The sequence below is a fragment of the Mizuhopecten yessoensis genome, unplaced genomic scaffold (assembly GCF_002113885.1).
Source record: "Mizuhopecten yessoensis strain PY_sf001 unplaced genomic scaffold, ASM211388v2 scaffold4859, whole genome shotgun sequence".
Taxonomy (NCBI): domain Eukaryota; kingdom Metazoa; phylum Mollusca; class Bivalvia; order Pectinida; family Pectinidae; genus Mizuhopecten; species Mizuhopecten yessoensis.
This window is the reverse complement of record NW_018405757.1, coordinates 106,343-118,762: the sequence shown is the minus strand read 5'-3', so window position 1 is coordinate 118,762 and position 12,420 is coordinate 106,343. Positions and strand designations below refer to the sequence as shown.

Here is a 12,420-nt window from a genome sequence, read left to right as displayed (position 1 = left end):
CAATGTACTTTTTAACAGTTTATTTTAGGTATTAAGCTTACGTATGGAAAATACCACATGTTGTATGTTTGTCCCAATATGTTAAGGCACATACATATTATAATCATACTCTTTAATGCAGAGAAACATATTATTCTATTTAATATCGCACAGTTAATAGAACAAGAGGCCCAATGGGCCTGCATCGCTCACCTGATATTAATCTAACAATTGTAACTTTAAAAGAGGACTAAAATAAAGCTACAGGCAAAATATCAGCGTCTTGACTTAAAGTTTAAAGTAATTCAGAAAAAATGGGCAAAGGTCATTCATTTGAACAAACTTGGTAGCCCTTCATCCCAGCCTCTCCGTGATTCAGAAGAAGTCGTTTTAAGCTTTTAAACATATCTGACCCCTGTAACCTTGAATATAAATCAAGGTCATGTATTTGAACAACCTTGGTAGCCCTTCATCCAAGCATGTTACTGGCCAAATATCATCACCCTAGGCCTCTTGGTTATTCAGAAGAAGTCGTTTAAAAGTTTTACACATATTTGACCCAAGTGACCTTGAATATAAATCAAGGTCATTTATTTGAACAAACTTGGTAGCCCTTCGTCCCAGCATGTTACTGGCCAAATAGCAACACCCTAGACCTCTCAGTTATTTAGAAGAAGTCGTTTAAAGGTTTTTAAACATATTTGACCCCAGTGACCTAGAATATAAATCAAGATCATTTATTTGAACAAACTTGGTAGTGCTCCATCCCAGCATGTTACTGGTCAAATATCATCACCCTAGACCTCTCAGTTATTCAGAAGAAGTCGTTTAAAGGTTTTTAAACATATTTGACCCCAGTGACCTTGAATATAAATCAAGGTCATTTATTTGAACAAACTTGGTAGCCCTCCAACCCAGCATGTTACTGGTCAAATATCATCACCCTAGGCCTCTTATTTGTTCAGAAGAAGTCGTTTAAAGGTTTTAAACATATTTGACTCCAGTGACCATGAATATAAATCAAGGTCATTTATTTGAAACAAACTTGGTAGCCCTTCATCCCAGCCTCTCCGTGATTCAGAAGAAGTCGTTTTAAGCTTTTAAACATATCTGACCCCTGTAACCTTGAATATAAATCAAGGTCATTTATTTGAAACAAACTTGGTAGCCCTTCATTGAGCATGTAACTGGCACAATATCATCACCCTAGGTCTCTCGGTTATTCAGAAGTCGTTTAAAGCTTTTTAACATATTTCACCCCTGTGACCTTGAATATAAGTCAAGGTCATTTATTTGAACAAACTTGGTTTATCCAAGCATGTCATCACCCTAGGCCTCTTGGTTATTCAGAAGAAGTCGTTAAAAGATTTTAACATATTTGACCCCTGTGACATTGATCATTGATGAAGGTCATTTATTTGAACAAACTTGGTAGCCCTTCATCCAAGCATGCTTCTGGTCAAATATTATCACCCTAGGCCTCTTGGTTTTTCAAAAGAAGTTGTTTAAATGTTTTTAACATATTTGACCCCTGTGACCTTGGATATAAGTCAAGGTCATTTATTTGAACAACTTGGCAGCCCTTCATCCCAGCATGTTACTGGCCAAATATCATCACCCTAGGCCACTTGGTTATTCAAAAGAAGTTGTTGAAAGGATTTTAACATATTTGACCCCTGTGACCTTGAATATAAGGCAAGGTCATTTATTTGAACAAACTTGGTAGCCCTTCATCCAAGCATGCTTCTGGCCAAATATCATCACCTTCGGCCTTTTGGTTACTGAGAAGAAGTTGTTTAAAGTAAAAGATTGACGCCGGACGGACAACGGACGCCGCACCATGCCTTAAGCTCACTTGGTCCTTCGGGCCAGGTGAGCTAATAAAAAATGGTACAGGCAATATGCATTTGAAGGTCACAAACAAAAACACTTGTGAACCACAGTACTATGATCAGATGCATAATTAGGCAAATTCAAGGCTGATTCCTACCTAGGCGAAAAAGTTGTTTGGTTAATTCATTTGAACAAACTTGGTAGCCCTTTATCCCAGCATGCTATAGGCCCAATATCAGTTCCCTGGGCCTTTTGGTTATTGAGAAGTCATTTGAAGATTTTAAAACATCAGACCCCAGTGACCTTGAAAGCGGGTCAAGGTCATTTATTTGAACAAACTTGGTAGCCCTTCATCCCAGTTTGTTTCTGGCCAAATATCATAACCCTAGGCCTTTTGGTTATTAAGAAGAAGTTGTTTGAAGTAAAATATTGACGCCGGACGCCAGCCGGACGATGGAAGCTGCACCATGCCATAAGCTCACTTGGCCCTTTGGCAACACTTTCTCGGGACCATAGGTCGATCATTCCTACTAAATTTCAGTTAAATCAGTCCAGCGGCCATATTGGATTTCTGATCAACCCGAAAAATAACAATACTTGGTCAGGGAGTTGGCAGTAACATTCCCATGAAGTATCAATGAAATCCCTTTGACAGTAATTTAGCTTAAGTTGAAAATGTAAAATGTTAACGAACGACGGACGACGACGGATAGCAATAGGTCACTTGAGTTAAAAGCTCAGGTGACCTAACAACAGGTCATATTAGTTGTTTTTGGTTTCCGCTGGTTGCTGGTCTTCTTCATTGTCTGGTGGCAGGGGATCCGCATGTTTCGTGAAATCGACATCTACGTAGTCAGTTTTGTTTTCGATACCATGGATAATGAAGTTTCTGCCATTTTGATTGTCATCTTTGAATTCGAGGTCCAAGTAGATGAGGCCATCTTTATTCTATATTGGGAAAAAAAGGGGAGAATGTTATATATTATTTTGACGTCTTTTTCTAGATAAGGCATTTAAAGCAATACATTAGTCGGCCTCTGTATACCAACCCCCAGTTCTATTGTCAACCCTGCATACCGCAATGATGTTGTTAGAAACATTTTCCCCACTATATAAAACCCTGTTAATATCGCATCCCCGTATATCGCCATCCGCCAACCATTTTCAAATACAAAACTGTTCATACCCCGACAACATCGCCATTGTTTACGCTTTGGTCTGATATTTGGTCAATGAATGATTCAGTCATGCGTGTTTAATCCACATGTACAGGTACACGTGAGAGTTAATTACCCCGAGTTTACATAGTAAACACAACTCTTCTGTAATGTTTTATACGTATTGTGGTTGTTATTTGCACATTATATATTTCATTTTCGTAATTTTACTGCTTTAAGCACATTGGCTGCCAAAGTATAGCTTTTGACAAGGAGAAGGTAATTTTATACGTCGTAAGAGATTTGAATCGATCCGATACTGGAGAATGCAGCAAAATAAGAAGTGTTCAATTAATAAGATTACTTATAACTAACCCCTCACATGAGTATAATGTTAACAAATAATGTGTGATCGTTAAAATAAAACCAAACCTTACTGAAATCAAGCTACTATTGACATGACAGATCACACAAAATGTTTTCTCAATTCCTGTTACTTTATATGGCCTTTACCAAATATGGCTTTACTATTTTTTCCGCCATATTTACTACGTTTTCCATTTTTGGTCATGGCACCCATATATAGAAGTCTGACCTAGTCAATTCAGAATTTAATTACCAACGCAACGTAAACTTGATCATTTTACAAATCAATACACGACACAACGAAAAACGACTTTGATGAGATAAAATGGTTCCCACAAAACAGTGCACTCAAGTAGGAGACACCCCTGATCAAAACATGATCCGTACTTTGCATCCCAGATTGTGTCGGTGAATTGTACAAATGTAAACTACATTTGTTAATTAACTTATAATGTTTAAAAGCTGCATATGATTTATATTTTGTCTTTGCATTAATTTCAAAAGAAATATGTGTGCATTAATTTCAAAAGAAATATGTGTATGTATATGCAGTGTTTGTTACAAAAATTGGTACTGGACAAAAGATGGCGGTATAACGGGGGACTACTGTATAGCCATATTTGGCCCAACCTTCACCACCTCAGATGGTGGCTATATTTTCCAGATTGGCTGCCATCACAAAATATTCATGATACATTATCAAAAGCCGATAGTAAAAACTAAAACGTTATTAGAACTAGCTTTTGGAGGAGAAGTGATAAAAAGTTTATATCCAGGCAAAAAACGAGGAACATTTTTATAGTATGAAATGTTTTATATAAATTGTAAAACACGTACCTTTTTCCGTGAAGGATTCACATCCGCAGCAGCTGCTGTACCACCATCACAATTGGCGTAGATATTATCTCCTGTTCCATCGACAGCGTCAACTTGTTCGTATGCATCTCCAGCTGTACAAAATAATACAGAAACTGTTTGGTACTGAAATATAACCTGGTATTAATCTCACACATGTAATCTTAAAAGTGGACTAAAATACAGTAACAGGCAAAATATCAGTGTTTCATTCATAAGAACCTTTTAAAAGATTTACAAATATGACACCTGTGACCTTGAATGTCGAACAAGGACATTCTAATATTAGGTTGAACAGAGTTTATAGTATTCCAACCCAGCATGCTTCTGGGAAAATATCATTACCCTGGACCTTTTGGTTATACAGAACAAAATCATTTTAAGATTTAAACATATATTGACCACTGTGACCTTGAATATGGGTGAAGGTCATTCACTTGGTAGTCCTTCATCCCAGCATGTTAATGGCCAAATATCATCACACCTGGCCTTTTGCTTATTAAGGAGAAGTCATTCAATGGTTTTAAACATATTTGACCCCTGTAACCTTAAAATATATATGTCAAGGTAATTCATTTGAACTTGGTAGTCCTTCATCCCAGCATGTTACTGGCATTATCCTAGGCCTCTTGGTTATTCAGAAGTTGTTTAAAGGATAAGAACATATTTGACGCTGTGACCTTGAAAAAAGATGAAGGTCATTCATTTTAACAAACTTTATAGCCCTTCATCCCAGCATATTACTGCCTAAATATCATCACCCTAGGCCTCTCGGTTATTCAGAAGAAATTGTTTAAATGTTTTTAACATATTTGACCCCTGTGACCTTGAATATAAGTCAAGGTCATTTATTTGAAAAATCCTGGCAGCCCTTCATCCCAGCATGTTACTGGCTATCATCACCCTAGGCCTTTTGGTTACCGAGAGGGAGTTGTTTAAAGTAAAAAGATGACGCCGGACGGATGCCGGACGGACGACGGACGCCGCACCATGCCATAAGCTCACTTGGCCAAGTGAGCTAAAAATCCCCATCAACTGGAAATTGGTTATCATGTATCTAACTAAAGTTAGCTTATTCTAAAAAATTTAAAAGACATAAGGTTTACCGAGTTAACAAACTTATGAATTGTATTGAAGATGTTCGTGAGTTCCCTTAATGTCATCACAATAACATACCTGCACCATTTTGGTTGCCTTTCCCGCCCTTAGTTTTCTTCTTTTCATCTTTGCCTATGGAAATGCAACACAATTTAATTGAACATTTTCTGCTCACCTACTTGAATTAAAGCATAAGTCACAATGTTTATTTCCGTCTGGTATTAAATATCTATTTTCATTATCGAATGTACGTTGGCAAATATAGTAATTATAGTCAGGTAAGAAAATTGTGATCATTTTGGTGGAGACTGGTGAGTTTACACTGTATATATGTCAGAGCAAGGATCTATTAATTTCGAACTTGTAAACGAGAGGTACACAAACAGGCTTTTTGTCATAACAATATGCCAGACAGCATATAGACATTTATTGTAATGTATCTCTGTTTATTTTATTTCAACAAGAACAAAAATTACATTAATATTTTTCTCTCATTTCCGTGTTTGTAAGATAGAGCTGTCCAGTTTAAGAAAGTGGAGTACGAAAATCTATCTTGTACCCAATGACGTAACAATGGTTCAATAAGGACGTGACGTCACGAATTTGGAAACATCTGATACCGCAATGCAGAACAAGAGGCCCAGAGGGCCTGTATCACTCACCTGAATATGTTTAAAATAATTTGTGTGAAGTAGGTGCTGTAAATACATATGAAATTTCAGAAAGATCCATCCAGTACTTGAGATATAGCAAGAAAAAACTTCAAACAGAGCCCCACCCCTATGCAACCTAGGGGGGGTCATACCCACCAATTATACAAAATTGAGTCCCCTTGGTCCATTGATGCTAAATAAGGATAAAATCCCATAATCCCGGTTGTCCAAGTAGGGTTTTAAAGGTTTTACATCTATTTCTCCAATTGAGCCCTGCCCTTCTGCCCCCTGGGAGACCACACCCACTGCTTATACAAAATTGTTTCCCGTTCACCCAAGGCTGCTTCACACCAAATTTGGACAAAATCCTGTCATTCCTACAAAAGGTGAAGGATTTTGAAGAATTTGCTATGTTTCCCCTATTGGGCCCCTCCCTTCTGCCCACAGGGGGACCACACTCGCTATTTATACGAAATTGAGTCCCTTTTGCCTAAGGATGTTCCAGACTAAATTAGGAAAATATCCCTTAATCCCTATGATAGAAGTGGGATTATAAAGGTTTTATCTATATGTCTTCTATTGGGCCACGCCCCTCAGGTCCCAGATGGGCCACACCCTCCGTTTATACAAAATTGGTTCCCCTTTACCAATGATGCTCCACACCAAATATGGACCAATTCCTACAGAAGAAGGATTTTAAAGAATAATCTGCTATGTTTCCCCTATTGGGCCCCGCCTCTCAGGCCCCTGGGGGGCCAGACCCACGGTTTATAGAAAAAGGTTCCCTTTTACCTAAGGATGCTTCAGACTAAATATGGACCAAATCCCGTCATTCCTACAGAAGGAGATGGATTTAAAAGAATTTGCTATATTTCCCCTATTAGGCCCCGCCCCTCAGTCCCAAGGGGGGCCAGACCCACGGTTTATACAAAACACGTTCCCCTTTTCCCAAGGATGCTTCAGCCAAATATGGAACAAATCCTTTCATTCCTACAGAAGAAGAAGGATTTTAAAGAATTTGCTATATTTCCCCTATTTGGCCACGCCCCTCAGCCCCCAGGAAGGCCAGACCCACCATTTATACAAAATTTGTTCCCCTTCCCCCAAGGATGCTTCTGACTAAATTTGGTCAAAATCTGCCAGGTCGTTCATGACTAGTAGCATTTTAAAGGAAAAGTTGACGGACAGACGGACACTGCGGTATGGCATAAGCTCACCATGGTCCTTCTGACCAGATGAGCTAAAAAGACAACGTGATGATGAAATTAAAATATTTTACAATGTATTTTCTGTATACGCTAGAAAGATGAGATAAGATCTGGGCAAACAGAAAAAATGGGATATGCTAAATCGCTGACAGATTCGTTTTCGTCAAAAAGGCTCAAGGGAAAATTGATATTTTCAAAATGGTAGCCAGTCCAGTCATGGTTTCTTTGCTTATTCTGGTAGTTGGAATGGGAGAAAAAAATCTTTCAAACCCATGGATGTAGGATAAAGAACTCAACCCTCAGGATTTCAAACTTTGTAAAAACCCGAGGGTTTCTAAACGATTGAAGAATGCTGGAAAACAAATATGGTTGACATCCATCACTTTATTCCAGAGAAGAAGTCACATTCCAGTGATACATATTTGAGTCCATTTTGCCTGAGGTTGTTCTAATCCCTCTATTCATACAGAAGGAAAACAATGTTCAACATTTCCCCTTTGTTCTCTCTTATGGGTCCCCATCCCCTGCCCCCAGTCGAGGTTCACCTTTCCTTTATACAAAACTGAATTCCCCTTGCCAAATGATGTTCTAGACATTTTGTTAAAATCCCCCCATTTGTACAGAAGGAAAATAAATTTATAGATTTAACCAAATTTCACCAATTAGGTCCCCGCTCTTCTGCTCCAATGGGGGCCAAATCATCCATTTATACCAAATTGATTCCCCTATGCCCAATATTGCTCTACACCTTATTTGGTTCAAATCCCTCAACTCATTCAAAAGAAGAAGGTTTTTGAACACATTTTACTGTGTTCTTCCTTATGGGCCCTCACCTCTTTGCCCCCCCCCTCTCACGGCCTCTCCCGGTAGCCACACCCTCCATTTTACCCTCCCTTCGGGGAAGTCAGGTAACAACCAAGTTCTACTCGCTAATCTCTTGTAGTTCATACCTTTTTGCTTCTTTTTCCCTTCTTTTTGTTTTCCTACAACAATACAAACTGAAATGAATTGCATTTCACGTCAACATAGGAAAATTGTACCTCACTTTTTCTTGATATTATATTGTTATTTTAAACTTTCAAGGAAATAGAATTGTGATCAAGTCTATCCTGTCTATTCTTTTAAATTTTAACGAACATGGACATGATTTTTTTAAATGTCTTTTTTAGAGTTAATACATGAGAATATATAGTATACCTTTCCCTAATTTGTTTTTTGTTTTTTTAACTTCTGCATACACATCGTTAACGTTTTCGAGTTGTTCAGTCTTCGGTTTGTTCACAACAGCATAAACTGCGTCTGGCGATCCAGGCTTTCCTTTTGAAGGTTTCTGAACAACAGCATATTCCGAGGAAGTTCCTGGTTGAGCCTCAACAGACTCGTATAGAATGTTGTTTTTGAGTCCATCTGTAAGGCAACATGTGTGATTTCTTTTAATAAAAAAAAAGCAATTGGTATTACAGTGATGTTATCTTCCTTATACTTGATGTTTGTGTTGAGATCCAAATTTCATTTTCCTGAATGAATTAGCACGCGATGATGATATAAAATATGTTCAGCTGTGGGGAAGGATAACAAGGCCATCGGAAAGAAAATGATACCAACAATGTTAATGGCCATTATTCAATTTGCATGGTTTGGTCATTTTAAGCCACCAAATTCATGAAAATTCAAAGCCTATCTTTAAACATTCCAATAATTGTGTCTCTACTTTCGAATGCTTCTCTGGTATTATCATAAAAAGATAAATATTTGAATTTGTTTAGAGTGAACTGTGGCAAAAAGAAAATACCAAACGAACAATTTATAATTATGTACTGATGTGAAAATATTATTCCTATCCTGTTTTTTCCCATCCCATCTCGACGACTTCATCCCTCGGCCTCTGGATCTGCCACTGACACTACATTATTTATTCCACACAGTTATTCAATTTCATGAGATGTTACTATTTCTATGGCATTATGTGATGGTATATTTTGTTTTAAATCTAGTACTGATTAAGAACGATAATATGTTATATGTATTTTTATAAGCTTCAGGTATGGTGCCTACACTATTACAATTATTCTAATTCTTTCATGACAGAACAATTCATAAATATTTACAGATGTCACTGACAGGCTTTTGCTCTTGTTTAACAAATTTGACACTAGACACGTTATGACAAGATTGGTTCTGTGTTTCTCATATTAAAAGAACGTCAATAACGTTTCCTTCACTTCGTCTTACACGTCTACACACTTATACTGATTTTGATTCTTTAATTTAGTGCGAGGCGTGTATTGAGCAAAAACACGAGAGGCAAAATAAAAACTAAACTCAGTAAGGATTACGAATATTACATTTCACATACATATTACCTTAACAGACTTTGAACGGTACAATATATGTTTTGTATTTACCCTATGCCATAACTTAGCTGAACATTATTTGGACCGACAAAGGTTCAATTACAAAATGTACTTACCCGATGATTCATACAGAATATTGGGTTTCATGCCATCTGTTAAAACATAGAAAATAAATAAGCCAATATTAATAGAGCTTGTCTTGTTCACCTGTTGTTTTTATTATCTGAAACAAGAGCCTAAAACCGAGAATGTGTTAAAACAATTTAAGTTGTTTAAACTATATCTTTCCCGATCGATAGATAGTGGCACTATTGTGACCTTAAAATAAACCATGTGTTAGAGCGAAAACTGCCCAACATCCTGAGATCGCACCGATTAAATTCCTCTAGTCAAACAAAAGGCCTAGAGGGCTTGTATCGCTCACCTGGATATCTAAGCAATCATGTCGGAATATTCTCCAAATGAGATCCAAGGGAATATGCCAGACCCCAAGGCCAAACCTTGTAGCATATATCTGTATAAGATTTTTCATGCCCAGCAATTTAATGTATGGTTATGGGGTGGGGATCTCAACTGCTTCCAAGATGTGACTCAGAAACTAGGTCCCTAGGGTTGTGGCCAGACCCCAGGATCAATTCTAATATCATGACTGCATTTGTCTCTTTATGCCCAACAATTGTATATATAATTTTTTGGTGGGGATCTTAACCATTTCAAAGTTATGACCCAGGGGTTAAGTCTCCAAGGGTGGGGGAGACCCCAAGACCATCCTGGAAGCATATGTGCATTCATCTCCTTATACTCAGCAATTGCATATATGGTTATAGGGTGGGGATCTCAACTGTTTCCAAGCTGTGATTAAGAAACTAGGTCCCTAGGGGTTTGGTCAGACCCCAGGGTCTATTATTCTAATATCATTACTGCATTCGTCTCTTTATGCCCAGCATTTGTATATATAGTTTTGGGGTTGGGATCTCAACTGTTTTAAAGTTATGGCCCAGGGACTATGTCTCCAAGGGTGGGACCAGACCATAGGGCCATCCTGGAAGCAAATGTGCATTCTTCTCTTTATTCTCAGCAATTGTATATATGGTTATATGGTGGGAATCTCAACCATTTCCAAGTAATAAAACTTATTTTGGCCCCACCCCTTAGCACGGGGGGTCAGGTCAGCCCCACTATTTGTACAATTTTGAATCCCTGCTTCCCATGAATGCTTCCGACCAAATATGATCGATATCCATGGCATAGTTCTACAGAAGAAGTCATTTATAGCAATAGCTAAGCCAAATTGCCCCGTTTTGGCCCTGCCATCAGCCCCTTGGGGGGTCAGCCCCACCATTTGTACAATTTTGAATCTTCACCACCTAGGGATGCTTCCAGTCAAATATGGTTGATGTTCATCTCTTAGATCCAGAGAAGATGTCGCTGAAAGCAATATAGCCAAATAACCCTTTTTGGCCCCACCCCTCAGCCCTCTGGGGGGTCAGCCCCACCATTTGTACAATTTTGAATCCCCGCCACCTAGGGATGCTTTTGATTAAATATGATTGATATCCAGTGCACAGTTCTACAGAAGAAGTCATTTGTAGCAATATAGCCAAATTGCCCCCTTTTGGCCCCGCCCCTTAGCCCCCTGGGGAGTCAGCCCCACCATTTGTACAGTTTTAAATTCCCACCACCTCAGGATGCTTCCAGTCAAATATGGTTGATATCCATCTCTTAGTTCCAGAGAAGAAGTCGCTTAAATCAATAAAGCCAAATTGTCCCCTTTTAGCCCCACCCCTCAGCCCCCTGGAGGGTCAGCCCCACCATTTGTACAATTTTGAATCCCCACTACCTAGGGATGCTTCCAGTCAAATATGGTTGATATTCATCTCTTAGTTCCAGAGAAGTCGCTTAAAGCAATAAAGCCAAATTGTCCCCTTTTAGCCCCGCTCCTCAGCCCTCTGGGGGGTCAGCCCCACCATTTGTACAATTTTGAATCCCCACCACCTAGGGATGCTTCCAGTCAAATTTAGTGGTTAAAAAGAAGTCGTTTCAAGAAATTGTTGACGGACGCCACAGTATGGCATAAGCTCACCTTGGTCCTTCGGACCAGGTGAGCTAATAACAAATTAATTGATGCTTCAGTTGTTCGCTATCGTTGTTAAATGTATAGTGTATATCGGAAGGTCCTACATGTCTGTGACACACGTGTATATTCACTTTAAATTAACAGCATCTAGACAGTGTTTTGATTGTGTTTCCTTATCGAATGATACAGGTGAACGACTCTAGCCTATAATACATTCCAGCCCATCTTAAAAGTACTACCCACCACCACACCGTTTAGTATTTGAATCCTCTTGGTATTAATATTGAGAGACCAGCTATATATACTACTCACATTTTGCTAAGGATCAACTATATTCTGAAAAAAATTCAAATCAAAATGTTAGAAAGGATATTATATTTTCTTTCCGTACTGTTTTGGGTGAATATGTTAGCCTTCCAAATCGCCCTGTGTGGGTGTGCTCAGTCAACCATAAGATCTTGTGTACGCTTTTCCAAGTGTACATCATTTTCAAAAGCTAAGTAAGGCTAAGTAAGGTTGTTTAAATTGTTAAGGAAATCAATTTGATGAATATTCTTTGCATGTTTTTGTTTTAAAATGACACAAAGACGAACCAGACAACGGTTAAATGACGGTGAAATGAATAGGGGCATGGGAATACTGCAAGCTAGCTGGTCTCAACGTCAGGTTGCAGCAGACCATTGGGTGTCTCAAAGTGTGGTGGCAAGAATGTGGAATCGTTTCCAAACTAACGGAAACCCTTCCAGACGTCATGTAGGAGGTCATTCTCGGTCCACAACGCGTCACAGGTTCCAGACTACCACAGCTTTACAAAATGACCGCCTAAATACAGTTAGGAAC

The 12,420-nt window shown here is 38.6% G+C and overlaps 1 protein-coding gene across 1 annotated transcript in view; it reads right to left on the bottom strand.

Annotated features, from left to right (window-relative positions):
* Positions 1-2,488: 2,488 nt before the first annotated feature.
* Positions 2,489-12,420, bottom strand: part of LOC110449982 (hemicentin-2-like) — a 68,909-nt gene continuing 58,977 nt past the window's right edge. Inside the window, exons 16-21 of the mRNA XM_021497176.1 lie at positions 9,620-9,655; positions 8,347-8,556; positions 8,100-8,132; positions 5,367-5,420; positions 4,173-4,285; positions 2,489-2,760 (exon numbers count right to left, since the gene is read on the bottom strand). Of these exons, the coding sequence (XP_021352851.1) occupies positions 2,575-2,760; positions 4,173-4,285; positions 5,367-5,420; positions 8,100-8,132; positions 8,347-8,556; positions 9,620-9,655 (632 nt within the window). The 3' untranslated portion in view covers positions 2,489-2,574. The remainder of the gene's footprint in view (positions 2,761-4,172; positions 4,286-5,366; positions 5,421-8,099; positions 8,133-8,346; positions 8,557-9,619; positions 9,656-12,420) is intronic.